At 48.7% G+C, this 14343-nt stretch overlaps 1 protein-coding gene and 1 pseudogene across 1 annotated transcript; both read right to left on the bottom strand.

Annotated features, from left to right (window-relative positions):
• Positions 1-969: 969 nt before the first annotated feature.
• Positions 970-14107, bottom strand: LOC137823818 (putative disease resistance RPP13-like protein 1). The gene is made up of 2 exons (XM_090297360.1): positions 13980-14107; positions 970-4627 (listed from the first exon to the last, which is right to left on the bottom strand). Exons 1-2 carry the CDS (start codon positions 14105-14107, stop codon positions 1045-1047), a joined length of 3711 nt encoding a protein of 1236 aa, XP_090153486.1. The 3' UTR covers positions 970-1044.
• LOC150023386 (uncharacterized) lies at positions 11414-13444 on the bottom strand (annotated as a pseudogene).
• Positions 14108-14343: the final 236 nt, after the last annotated feature.

Below are 14343 nucleotides of genomic sequence, written 5' to 3' on the forward strand. Positions count from 1 at the left end.
AAACCTAATATGCCATAACAATCCACCTTATCACACCTTATTCTTTACTAAAGCAAAACTCAGATGATTCATGATATTCATTCCAATCTGAAAAGTTAGGTTCAGAGATAGATTTGCATGTTTGACAAGTTTGTGATTTTTGTCAAACATCTTAAGGAAATTATCCTCCATTGTCATGACAAATCCTTTATGCAGCAGGTGGCCTAAACTCAACAGGTTTGTTTGTCTTCATGCCAGGCAGGCACATATACAACCTCATCAATGATTGTTTCTTTGCCATCTTTGTCTCTAAAAAAAACTCTGCCAATGCCTTTTGTAGTGAGACTGCTATCATCTGCAAGACCAACTCTTCTCTGCGATAAATCATTCAAACTAATGAACCATTCCCCCTTTCTTGTCGTATTTATATTTTGGCTGCTCATCAGATTCAATCATTGTTGTGATTGATGAGTTTGTTTTTCCATTTGGAAAGTGAGTTTCATATATATACATAATACTAGTTTGAATCACACTTCCTGAATTAAGCAAGTATAACATTGCTATAAACAAGTTTCATATATATGCATTCTAGTTTGAATCACACTTCCAGAATTAAGCAAGCTTAACATTACTGTAAACAAGTGTAATTATGCAGGCTGTTTACTTTTTACTGCAATATTTCAATGCTTATATATTACATGCAATACTTATCAAATGAACTTTGGAGAATGAATTAAATTAGAAAGACTGCTACAATATGTTTGAAGGAAATATACTGTTCTTCCACGTTACTTTGAAATGAATTTTCAATTCCCTCAAAACAAACAACATCCTTAGCATATATACCTAGGAATAGTTGCAACAAAAAGTTGAAAGCATTTGTGCTGAATGCGAAACTGTGCAGTAGTAATTGTTGTAATTCTAATGTTAAAAGGAAAAGGAATGAATAAAAGGTATAGCAGGAATACCACCAAAATAGGAAGAGGAAAGTAGTTGATACACATTCTAAACAAAAACAAAATAAGTAACCCACAAGTGCATCACTCTTCAAAACAAACAACATCATTACCATATATACAAACTTTTAATGTGCGCAATCTTTTCCCAGTCTTCGCCTCTTTCTTTCCTGCAACGCGGTACCAGCAAAGAACAATCACGAATACTAAGAATTGAAATTGATTTGGGAAGACCCTCCTCGGGTAAGCGTTGGAGATTGGGGCAGTTTTTAAGATTCAAATACTGAAGGGATGAGAGTTGATGGAGACCCTTGTAGTTCAGTTTTTCTAGATTTGGACAATCAGAGATGGCTAGAGAAGTAAGAGAGAGTGGAACCAAACCTTCATCTGGAAAACATTTTGCATCTACATCTTCAATCCACAAGCTTTTCAAAGAAGAATTGTCTGTGAAAGCTCCTTTCAGTGAGCTAACAAATCTAGAGCAATTAATGATTCTTAGATCCTTGAGATTTGATGGGAAACCTCCGCCAGGGAACAACTCAAGTACTGAACAACCTTCTATTCTCAGAGTATGGAGATTTGATGGGAAACCTCTGTGAGGGAACGACTTAAGTCTTGGACAATATTTTATTAATAAACGCTTGAGAATTGATGGGAAACCTTCGCGAGGGAATGACTCAAGTTCTGAACAGTCTTCTATTACCAGACTCTCAAGATTTGATGGGAAACCTCCGTCAGGGAATGACTTCAGTACTGAACAACCTTGTATCCATAACGTCCTCAGAGATGGAAGCAACATATGCATGCTTCCAGGCAATGATTCTAATTTATGACAATACTTGAGTGTTAGGTGTTCTAGATGAATATGGATGAGACTCTGTGAAATCATCTCTAGATTATCAAACCCGCTGAGATCAAGCTTCCTGAGCTTTGGGAATAAATCTAGTGGAAAGCTTTGTAAAGAGACACCATCATCATAGAGAGAATCAATCTGCAAGTTCTCAAGAGTGTCAGACGATCCAACAATTTCCAGCAATGATGTTTCCACTGTGAGGCTTTTCATTGTACCCCACTCTAATTGCAGCTTTCCACAATCACTTAGTTGTAAATCCAGAGCCCTAGGAGCGAAAGTCTCAAGTTGTTGGCAGTATTTAATTTGTAGCATTTCCAAAGGAATAAGTTGCTCTGGAAGCTGCCCTTTCAGCTTTGGACATTTTCTTATGGAAAGATGTCGTAGACGTGGAAAAGCATTTGTCACTGCTTGGCAATCCCACTTTTCCCATCGACTCAGAGATGAAAACTCCAATGTTTCAAGGGATTTAAATGAAGAAGAGTTGTTCCCATGAAAATCACCATCAATACTCACTATCCCATCAAGTTTTATAATACTCAAGACCTTGAGAAATGGCAAAAGTCCAAGGGGAGGTAAACGTTGGCAAGATTCACATTGATTCAACAATAACGACACCATATTCCACAATGAATTTTCTAGTAACCAATTTGGAAATCGTTTTCCACCATATCCATAGATTGACAACTCCTTTATGTTTTTAGAAGGATGCAGATTCTCAATTACGTCCTCTTCTTTTTTTGAATCAATAGAGTTCTGATTCCACCCCCAATTTAAGGTTAGCGCCACAAGGTCTGTTTTATTCTTCAAATCTGCTTTTAATGTATCCAAGGAATTCTCAACATTCTGCAGCTCCTCAATTGATAGACTTCCCTCAAGGTTGAGCTCTCCTAACTGTTGAAAGCCATGGCCAACATTAAAGGAACTCATTACTACTTTAAGATTCTTCAATTTTCCCAAATACGGTGGCATCTTTGTCACATTTGTCAGTCTAAGTTCAAGGTGACACAAATTGGTGAGTAAATGCAAATTTGAGGGTAGCTCCACCAAATATGTACAGTGGTTCAACATCAGTATTTGCAAGTGGGAGAGTGAACATATCTTTTCGCTTAATTTTTTCATTGCAGTACCCGAGAGGTCGAAGGAACGAAGATGCTCAAGATTGGCAACAGAGTCAGGTAACTCTTCAAGGTCAGAACAATCAGACAAAGATAAGACACGTAAGAACTTAAACTTGGACAACAATTCATGGATCGACATTTTGAAATAACTTAGGCTCCCATCTTTTGCCATAAATGTACGTAACCTTTCTATATTACATAAAGTTCCAAACCCATCGAAATATTGTCTGTATTTAACTTCGACTGAAAAATGACGAGTTACTTTTTGTACCTTTTCTGTTTGATCAAGTTCGCACCTGAAGTATAGGCCCCCACCGACATATTTTTCCAAATCATATAGAAGGTCATGCATTACAAATTCTTCTTTATTTTCATCTGGTTGTTGGAAAAAGGACCTTGATAGTAGATCATTGAAGTATTGTTGGCAAACTTCTTCTCGAGTCTTACTATGTTGATGACACTGGGCGAAATTTTCAATCATCCACAGTTGAATCAAATCCTTCTTTTTAAACTCATAATCCTTGGGGAATAAGGCACAATAAGCAAAGCATACCTTGAGATGGGAAGGAAGGTGGATATAGCTCAATGCTAAAGCAGGAATAATATCACAACGCTCTTTTGAAAATTCCCATATTTCACTTTGGAATACAGTTTTCCATTCTGAAAAAGATGATTTGTTATATAACATACTTCCCATTGTTTTTAAGGCTAGAGGTAGTCCTTTACATTTTTTAACAATCTTCATGCCAATCTCCCTACACTCTGGATTTAGTTGAGTATCATCATCTCGGAATGCATGTTTAGCAAACAACTTCCAGCAATGATCTTCTTGTAATTGTTGTAGGGAGTATTCTTCTGACCACATGGTAGAAGCAACTTCCTTACTACGTGTGGTGACAAGAATCTTACTCCCTTTGGCCCTTAAAAGAAGGGGCTTCCTCACTTCCTCCCATTTAGGTTGGGTTTCGTTCCAAACATCATCCAAAATAAGAAGAAACCTTTTCCCTGTCAAATTTTCTTTCAATCTTATGTGAACCATCTCTGTATCTCTACTGTCATCCGTAGATGAAGTAACATGCTCAAGAATTGCTTTTGATACCTTGAAAACATCAAATTCATCTGAAACACAAACCCAAGCTTTGACATCAAATTTATCCTCATTCATCCTTGGGTCATTGAATACATGTTGGGCAAGAGTGGTCTTACCCATCCCTCCCATTCCCACAATAGAAAGTATTGATGGCTGGTTACGATCGTTGATGTCAGATGTCAGCCACTTAAAGATCAGTTCTTTATCATCATCTCTGCCATAAATATCAGTTCCAACAACCAAAGATGTTGTTTGTGATTGCTGTGGCAGTTCATTACTCAACCCATATCCAACACCGGTAGCTGTTTTCAGTCCTAGATGACCCCTTTGGCTTGAGAGAAATTCTAAATCTTCAAGGATTTGTTCCATCTTACATTCAATTTCCTTGTTAAGGGAACTAATAGGAGAATATTTGAAGAAATTGAGTACCTTGCAAATACATCCTGAGGTTTGAGATTCAGATTCAGCATCTTGTCTTTTGGAGAGATTTTGTATATCATCCAAGAGATCCTCTGCATCAAGGACAACATCTTTGACCTTAAGCAGCCAGTTTCTGACATGTGGATCCGTGAACTGCTTTCGCTCTGCATCATCCGCCAGAGAATGGATGGAGTGCAACTTGATTTCTGTTCTCGAACTAGGTTGGGGGCTGGGAGAACTATTGTCTTCGGATGTCACTCGGTCGGTCGTACTTCACTTCCTCCTTCGGTCCTTCTCGTAGGATGACTCCTCAGGCGGGTGGGGTACCTGTAGATGGCACTCCAACGCTCAAGTCAGTGGGGTATCGTATTCGGCTGGCTGGAATACTGTAGATAATGACGTACCTTGTTCCTTGGAATGCGTGATATTTATATTACCTTGATGGGCCCTCGCTGTTGGGCCGGATTAGGGGGTTACTTAGCGATTAGGGTTGGATTAGGTCGTTTCCTAACCATAGGTTAACCTTCGTTAATTGGGTCAACCTTTGACTTGAGCACTTTGTGTCGGTCGACCACGTGTGACACATGGTCGACCTCGTACCTTCAAGTATGGTCTTGACACATGGGTTGACCGGGTCAGAAGACCGGTCGGTCATCCCAGTACAGTTGCCTCCCAGGCTCTAGAGATGGTACAGCCGAAGAGTCTGAAGAATGGGTCCCGGGCGGACGGTGTAATGATGAGTGAAGTGATGTTTGGGGGCGTCTGAGTGATTGACGTGACGCGCATTAATGAGGGGTTTTTCTGGGCGCGAAGCGATGCGAACCGTTGGATCAAACGAATCCAACGGTTGGGGTTCTTGTGACGTTTGGGATTCCGAGGCCCTCCCGGGCTATAAATAGGGGCTGGGAATAGTAGCGTTCCACGCGTTATCTTTGCTTGAGCTCCGACACCTCGAATCAAACCGACCGCTCTTAGTTGCTTTCCTCGTTCGTTTTCAAGGTTAGTTATGTCTGCTCTTGCCGAGTCTCCCCCGGCTTGCTCGTCTTCTTCTTCGTCTTCTTCCTCTTCTTCTTCTTCTTCTTCTTCTTCTGGCCAGGCTTCCCCGGTCGGGGACGTGCAGAGGGTTCCTTCTCCAGGCTTGGTGAGGGAAGACGCTGGTAATGCGTCGGACCGCTCGGCCCCTTTTGAGGGGCCGCGACCCCATGTGGGGCCGGCCTGGGTAGATCCCCGGGTATGTGAGGTGTCGTCCTCTTTTCTTACCGACACTTCTGTTGCCGAATTTTTGGATGAGGTTCCTGTCTTGAAGGCTTCGGCCGAGGAATCCTTGTTGGCGTTCGGTCCTTGCTCTTTGGAGGACCGTGTGTACCGGGAGCGGTCATCTACCGAGCCTCCTTTTTTCTTCATGTATGCTTGTCTTTTTTCAGACTTACATGTGTCTCTGCCCTTTGATGCCTTTACGGTCGGGGTTCTGAAGGAGCTGAACGTGGCTCCGACTCAGCTTCACCCCAACTCGTGGGCGTCGATGCAAGCGTTTCGCATTGTTTGCCGGACGTTTGGGTTGCGCCCTCTTCCCTCCTGCTTTCTTCATTTCTATTCGTCATACCCGGCCAAGCTTGCCAGTTGGCAATCGCTGGTCAGCCGGGCGGGTAGGGTGTTGTTCAAGCCCTTCACGGCCTCTTATAAGAACTTCAAGGAGAAGTTCTTTAAAGTGTACGTGGAGCCGGCCGGGACACGTTATTTTTTTGACGAGGTTGGCCGGTCTCGTTTCCCTCTTTTTTGGTCGAGGAGTCCGACGAAGATAACGGATTGGCCGAGGCCGGCGCATTCGAGCGAGCATGAGCGGCTCGTTTTTTCTTTATTTGATAGTCTCCCCAGGAAGCTCCCCGCACGACCGCTCATGTCGCTGTACAATGCGACCGATCGCGCGGAGGCTTTCGAGGGTATGTTCTTTTTCATGCACTTAGTCTTGTTATTTTCTGCGCTTTGTTCTGACTGACCGTTCTTTGTTTGGTTTGTAGAAATCGCCAAAAGAGAAATCCCCCAAGTCGTTGGGATGTTGCACTCGTTCAAGAACAAACTGAACGAGAAGAGGGGAGCCACCAGTGCTAGGCCCCGGGCGGAGGAGGCTGGCCCCTCCAAGAAGCGTGGCCGCGAGGGCGGCAATATTGCCCGAACCGTTCGGGCAGCGGGTCAGATGACCACCCCTCCTCCAGCGCGGTCCTCTAGGCCGACTGCCCCCCTACTGACGACTTTAACTGCCCTATTCCGACGGGGGTGGCGGTGCCTTTGGCCACAGCGGGCGGATCAATGCTCGCGCTCGGGGACGACCGGTCCTTCTCCAGGGCCGTGAGCTTCAAACTGCCCTCCAACATCGAGGGTGAGATCCGGTCGGTCCCTGACGACGACCTCCTTGACAGCGGCATCGAGATGATCTGCCGGGGTTTATTTTTGGCCCGCCGGGGCGCAGACGCTCGGAGAAGCCGGGTCGAGGACATATCGCGCCTCGAGCACGATCTCCAGGAGGTCGGCCAAAACCTAAAGCAGGCCGTGGAGGCCAACACAACTTACGAAAAGAAGTTGTGTGCACAAGCGGCCGAGCTGGAGCTGCGCCAGAATAGAGTGGCCGAGCTGGAGAAGGCCGATGCCGATAAAGCTGCGGAGGTTATTCTCCTTCGCAAGGCATTGGAAGCGGCCGACCGTCGGGCCACCCTAAAGGAGGAGGAAGTTGCGGCCGAACGCGAGGCCAAGAGGGTGGCGGAGGCTGAAGTTCTGAAGACCATGGAGGACACCATGGTGCTCATCGGCCAGAGCTTCGATCTTGCCGTTCGACAGGCTGAGGTGCTGTATGGCGGTCCACCTCCTTCTGGTCAATTTGACCAAGACATGGAAGTTGTGGATGGGCGTTTGGTCCCTGCAGCGGCCGGTCCTCCTCCTGCTGAAGAAGTTGAAGCTGATCCCTCTAATGAGGTGTTGAATATCGTAGATTAGGCGGTCAGCTTTAATTTTGGACCCTTGGGGCCGGGGTGTGGCCCCCACCTATCTTCAATTTAATATAAGTTTCCTTCTTTAATTGTTTCTGCATTTTCTGGACGATCGAGCCTTTACGAGCCGAATGGGCTGGAGTGGTTAAACTTAAATCATGGTGAAATTAACAAAGTAAAAAGAACTGAGCGACCGGTCGGTTAGATGAAATCAATTGAGTAACTTGCGATAAGTAAAATCAACTAAGTGATTGTAACGGACTTTGGTAAGTCGGCCGTCCTTAAGCGAATTCGATTGTTTAGGCGACTGGTGCCGATTGTTGTGTATGCCGGTTGGGCCTCGGGGGGGTATGCCGGTTAAGGCTACGTCCTGGCCGAGTGGGTTCGGGAGGGTATGCCGATTAAGGCTACATCCTGGCCGAGTGGGTTCGGGAGGGTATGCCGATTAAGGCTACATCCTGGCCGAGTGGGTTCGGGAGGGTATGCCGATTAAGGCTACATCCTGGCCGAGTGGGTTCGGGAGGGTATGCCGGTTAAGGCTACATCCTGGCCGAGTGGGTACGAGTTCGGGAGGGTATGCCGGTTGAGGCTACGTCCTGGCCGAACCGTGCATGTGACGGGAGGGTATGCCGATTAAGGCTACATCCTGGCCGAACCATTTTTGTCGTTCATTGTATACACTTATGTATGAAACGCCTCGTTAAAACCTCTCCGACCGATGGACCGGCCGGGCGAGGAAAGAGTGCGTATATTTTATTCATGTTTTTAGCTGAAATAAAACTTTAGGTGCGTGGCATTCCACGTCCTAGGTACAATTTTTCCCGATAGGTGTTCTAAGTGATAAGCTCCCCCTTCTCCCACTTCTCGGATTCGGAATGATCCTTCCCAATTTGATGAGAACTTGCCGTCCGACTTCCTAGCGTTGCTGCGCATTCCCCAGACGAGGTCACCTTGTTGAAGCTTCTGGGTTGGACCTTTGAGTTGTATCTCCTTGCCGCTCGGAGCTTGCATGCCGCTTCTCGTATCTTGCTCTTATCTCGAAGCTCGTTCAAGAGGTCGAGGCCGACCGCCAGACTTTCCTTGTTGAGGGATAAGTCAAAGAGTTGGCGTCGGATGGATGGCTCCCCGACTTCTACTGGTATCATGGCCTCGGTGCCGTACGTGAGGCTGTAAGGGGTTTCTTGTGTGGTGGATTGTGGGGTGCAGCGGTATGCCCATAAGACTTCGGGCAGTTCCTCCGTCCATCTTCCCTTGGCGGTGCCGAGCCTCTTCCTTAGCTCGTTCAACAGAACCTTGTTGGCCGCTTCAGCTTGTCCGTTCGTCTGTGGGTGCTCAACGGAGCTTGTGAGGGATTTGATGCCGAGGTCGTCGTAGAAAGTCATGAGGCCTTGATCGATGAACTGCCGGCCGTTATCGGAGACTATCGAGTGTGGTATGCCGAACCGGCATACTACGTTTTTCCACACGAAGTTTTGGACGTTTCGGGCGGTGATTATGGCCAGTGGTTCGGCCTCGATCCACTTGGTGAAGTAATCTACCGCGACCAGCAGATGCTTTGTCTGGCCTTTGCCTGGTGAGAATGGGCCGATGATGTCCATTCCCCACATGGCGAACGGCCAGGGTGATGTCATGCTGTGCAGCTCTTCTGGTTTTCGGTGGTGGAGGGGGCCAAACTCTTGGCATTTTTGGCATTTCTTGACGTAGTCAGCGCTGTCCCCGTGGACGGTCGGCCAATAATACCCTGCGCGGATTATTTTGGCTGCCATCGTTCGGGCTCCGGAGTGGCTCCCGCACGCCCCTTCGTGGATCTCTTGCAGCACGTATTGGGATTGTTCCTTGGTGAGGCACTTTAGGAGTGGCGTAGAGTACCCCCTTCGGTATAGATCCTGACCGATCATAGTGTACCGGGCGCACTGCCGTCTGATGTTCTTCTCTTCCCCCGGTTGGCATGTCCCGTGCTCCAAGTACTGAGTGATTGGGGTCATCCATGTGTGGGTCTCGGTGATTGTCATGCACTCGGCGTCGCCTACGCTCGGCTGTGCTAGTCGCACCTGGACGACCGATCGGTGGTGGCTTTGTTTTTTCGTAGATGCCAGGCGAGAGAGTGCATCGGCACGTTCGTTTTCCTCCCGTGGTATGTGTTGGACCGTTACCGTGTCGAATTTGGTCATGACGTTCTGGACGGTGTGGTAATATCGTTGGAGGAGGGGCTCCTTGACTTCGAACTCTCCTTTGATTTGACCGACGACCAACTGGGAGTCGCTCTTGCATTCAACCTCCCGCGCGCCTAGGTCATTTGCTAAGTTGAGGCCGGCCAGTATGGCCTCGTATTCCGCCTGGTTGTTCGTTGCTTTGAAGGAGAACTGGAGGGCTTGCTCAATCAGCAAGTCCCCAGGCCCTTCGAGGACGACCCCGGCTCCGCAGGCCGTTTTATTGGAAGAGCCGTCCACGTAGAGGACCCATTTGGCTGAGGTTTCTGTGTTCTTGGGGAGCTCGGCTGCGAAATCCGCTAGGCATTGGGATTTGATGGCACCCCTCGGTTCGTACTTGATGTCGAACTCTGAAAGCTCGACCGACCACCCTATCATTCGTCCTGCAAGATCGGGTTTAGACAAAATTTTATATATGGGATAGTTGGTCTTTACCCTGATTTCGTGGTTCTGGAAGTATGGGCGCATTCTCCTTGCTGTCAGCACCAGGGCCAGTGCCACCTTCTCTATCATTTGGTACCTGGTCTCGGCTGCATGGAGAGTCCGGCTGACAAAGTATACCGGGTGTTCTTCGCGGTCCACCTCTTGGACGAGGGCGGCACTGACCGCCTCCTCTGATACCGCTAGGTAGACTACAATGGGTAGGTCTAGGCGGGGCTTTTGGATGACGGCCGACGAGGACAGGAATTCTTTGAGCTGGCCGAAGATTTGCTCGCACTCCTCGTTCCAGCTAAATTTCGAAGTTTTGCGGAGCATTGTGGCTATCGGCCTGATCCGTTCGGCGAGGCAGGGTACGAATCTGGAAAGTGCTGTCAGCCGGCCAAGCAGTTGTTGAATTTCTTTCAAGTTTTTCAGGCTTCTCATCTCCGTTATGGCCTTGCACTTGTCGGGGTTCGCTTCGATTCCTCTGTGGGTCAGCATAAAGCCGAGGAACTTGCCGCCTTCAACGCCGAACGCGCACTTCTCGGGGTTAAGGCGCATGTTGACCCTTCTTAAGGCGTCGAAGACTTCTTGTAGGTCTTTGATGTGTTGGCCGCACGAGTCGGACTTCACCACGATATCGTCCACATACACCTCTACGCTTCGGCCAATCATTCCTTTGAAAATCTTGTCCATGAGCCTCTGGTAGGTAGCCCCGGCGTTCTTTAGGCCGAACGGCATTACCTAGTAGAAGTAGTTTGCACCGTCCGTCGTGAAGGCCGTTTTACCTCTATCGCTATGGTGCATGCTGATCTGGTTGTAGCCGGAGTAGGCGTCTAAGAAACTCAATATCTTATGGCCGGTCGCTCCGTCTACGAGCCGGTCGATGTTAGGAAGGGGATATGAGTCCTTGGGGCACGCCTTGTTGAGGTCTTTGTAGTCTACACACATCCGCCATTTGCCGCTTGACTTTTTGACCATCACGACGTTGGCCAGCCAAGTGGAGTATCGTGCCTCGACTATGAAGCCGGCTTTCAAGAGCTTCTCGGCCTCACTCCTGGCGGCCAGCCGCTTGTCCTCACCATGGTTCCTCTTCTTTTGCGCGACCGGGCGGGCTTCTTTATATACCGAGAGGCGATGGGTGATGATGTCCGGATGGACTCCTGGTACATCGGCCGTCGTCCAGGCAAAGAGGTCTACGTTTCTTTTGAGGGTTTGGTGAACGAAGTCCGCATCGGCGACGGCCATTGTCGTGCCTATGCTTGTATACCGATCCTCCCCGTCGAGTTTGGCTTGTCGCAGCTCGTCCTTGGCTTCAAGTCTTGGCTCAACTTCCCTGGGATCCAGGTCTGCCATGGTGATGCCCTTCTTTGGCTGGGGTGAGTGTCAGCGGGGGCTTCTTCCACGGCCGGCGATCTTTCGTCTGGGCGAGCGGCTGCCGCTGGGCCCCGGTTGTGTGGGCTCGACCCGCAGGCTTTCGGCGTAACATTCTCGGGCGACCTTTTGATCTACATGTATGGTCAGGATGTCGCCCGAGAGGGAAGGGAACTTCATTGCTAGATGGGGTGTGGAGACGATCGCTCCAAGTTTGTTGAGGGACGACCTGCCGAGGAGGATGTTGTAGGACGTGTTGGCGTTTATGACCAAGTATCTGATCTTGAGGGTTTTGCTGGCCCCTTCCAGGCCGAACGTTGTGTACAGCTCTATGTAGCCCCTCGTCCCTACGCGCTCCCCTGAGAAGCCGACCACGTGGTCGTTGTAGGGTATCATTTCTTCCTCCGGTATTCTCATGGCTTTGAAGGTATTCCAGTACAATATGTCGACCGAGCTCCCTTGGTCCACGAGGGTCTTTTTGATCGTGAAGTTATCGATATCGACCGATATCACCATGGGGTCGTCCTGGGTTGGGTTTATCCCCTTGAAATCTTCGTCTGTGAACGTGATTGGTGGCATTCTTGGTCGGGCGGAGACGAGATTTACCTGGTGGACGGCGCGAAGGTGTTTCTTGCGTGCGCTGTTGGTACTGCCTCCACCGCCGAACCCCCCAGCTATGGTGTTAATCACCTCTCGGCCTCTGCGAGTGTCGGTTTGTGGGAGGTCGTCTCTTCGTCCCCGTCGGTCTCCCCGCCTGTCACCCTCTCGCGGGCCTGGGGGGGTTCGGTCTCTTCTCCTAACCGTTTGCTCCTTGCATGGGGAGCGGCGCGTTTCTCGGGTCCCACGCACGAAGCGTCTGAGGTGCCCGGCTTGGATAAGTTCCTCAATTTTGTCCTTCAGGGCTTGGCACTCTTCGGTAGAGTGGCCGGTATTCTTATGGTACCGGCATCGTTTGTTGCGGTCGGCATTTTCTGGGCTCAAGGCTATTCGGGGCGATGGTATTAGCTCGGCGTTCAGGGCCTCTTGCAAAATTTTGCTCCTCTCCGCGTTCAAAGGTGTGTAGCGGGAGAAGCAGGGTCCGCGATTGTCCCTTTTCTGGTCCCGACCGGTTCGGGACCTTCCTTGCCGTTCTCTGTCTTCTTTCTTTTCCCCGTTTGCCTCGGCTCGGGCGTTGTTTCTGAATTCACGAAGTTCCTCCAGCTGCATGAATTTGGCCGCTCGGCGTCTCAGGTCATCCAGGTTGGTAGCAGGCTGCATGCACAGGCTGTCGGCGAATGGGCCGGGTCTGAGGGCGGTCAGCATGTGATGCATCGCCACCTCAGGGCTGAGGTTGCGAATGCTCATAGCGGTCTTGCTGAACCGGTCAATGAACGTTCGGAGGGACTCTCCCTTCTCTTGACGAATGCCGACCAGGGCTATGGATGTCAGATGGTGGGGGCGGCTTGTTGCGAACTGGACGTCGAACTTGGCTACCAGGGTTTCGAAACAGTCTATAGAGTGTGCTGGGAGCTTGGTGAACCAGCTCAGAGCGCTGCCCTTCAGTGAGGTTGGAAAGACTCAGCAGAATACTGCGTCGTCCGTGGTGTACAGGCTCATATGGGTCGTGTACGCGTCCACATGTTCATCTGGGTCGGTCGTTCCATCATAACGATCCCTGTTAAAGCCTTTCCACTTGTCTGGCAAGGGGGTTTCCATGACACGGTCGGTGAAGGGATGGCGTCGGTCCGGACCCGCTGGAGCGGTGGTGTTGATTGTCTTGCTGGGATGGGACTCCCCATCCATTTCCAGAGTGAAGTCATTCTTGGTGTCTTTCTCGGCCTGGATGCCGGCCCCGGTGGCGTGGGACCTGCCGGCCTGATTAGTCATGGCGAGGGACGGCACCCCCTCGACCAGTCTCTTCATTCGCTTGTTCTCTTCTTGGAGGTTTTTGATCTCCTCCTCGTTCTTCTTAGCAGTTTCCTCGTGCGCCTTCTTCATCTCTGCTAGCTCCTTCTGAAGGGCCATCATCATTGTTGTTTGGTCTGCTTCGGTCATGCTTGCCATGCTGCGGGTAGATACCATCTACTGTTGTGGTTGTTGCTGGCTCTCCTCGGCCCCACGATGGGCGCCAATTGTTCTCGAACTAGGTTAGGGGCTGGGAGAACTATTGTCTTCGGATGTCACTCGGTCGGTCGTACTTCACTTCCTCCTTCGGTCCTTCTCGTAGGATGACTCCTCAGGCGGGTGGGGTACCTGCAGATGGCACTCCAACGCTCAAGTCAGTGGGGTATCGTATTCGGCTGGCTGGAATACTGTAGATAATGACGTACCTTGTTCCTTGGAATGCGTGATATTTATATTACCTTGATGGGCCCTCGCTGTTGGGCTGGATTAGGGGGTTACTTAGCTATTAGGGTTGGATTAGGTCGTTTCCTAACCATAAGTTAACCTTCGTTAATTGGGTCAACCTTTGACTTGAGCACTTTGTGTCGGTCGGCCACGTGTGACACATGGTCGACCTCGTACCTTAAAATATGGTCTTGACACATGGGTTGACCGGGTCAGAAGACCGGTCGGTCATCCCAGTACAATTTCCAACTTGTTGAGAAGCTTTTGATGAAGCTGTCTTGCATGAAAGAAATGGAGAATTTGAGGAGAAGCAAGCTTCTGGAATGCAACCTGAAGGAAAGCAGAGAGAAGAGCACCACCAACAAGTTCTAACGCCATGGTAAGACAAAGATAAATGGATTCAACTGCTGCTAGCTTTTGCCAATGACTCAGTGGTTCATGAAAAGGGCAATAATCAGATATTTGATCAAAAACATTCTTCATCAATAGTTAGTCAACCAATTATTTATTATTCTTCCCCACATCACAAACGGCAACAGCATTTTGAATGAATTGTTTTATTAAAAAGCATGTTAAAATCTATTAGTTTATTAGTTGATATATTAACTTTTAAT

This window comes from Phaseolus vulgaris, chromosome 11 (assembly GCF_051622355.1).
Source record: "Phaseolus vulgaris cultivar YP4 chromosome 11, ASM5162235v1, whole genome shotgun sequence".
In the NCBI taxonomy this organism is placed as follows: Eukaryota; Viridiplantae; Streptophyta; class Magnoliopsida; order Fabales; family Fabaceae; genus Phaseolus; species Phaseolus vulgaris.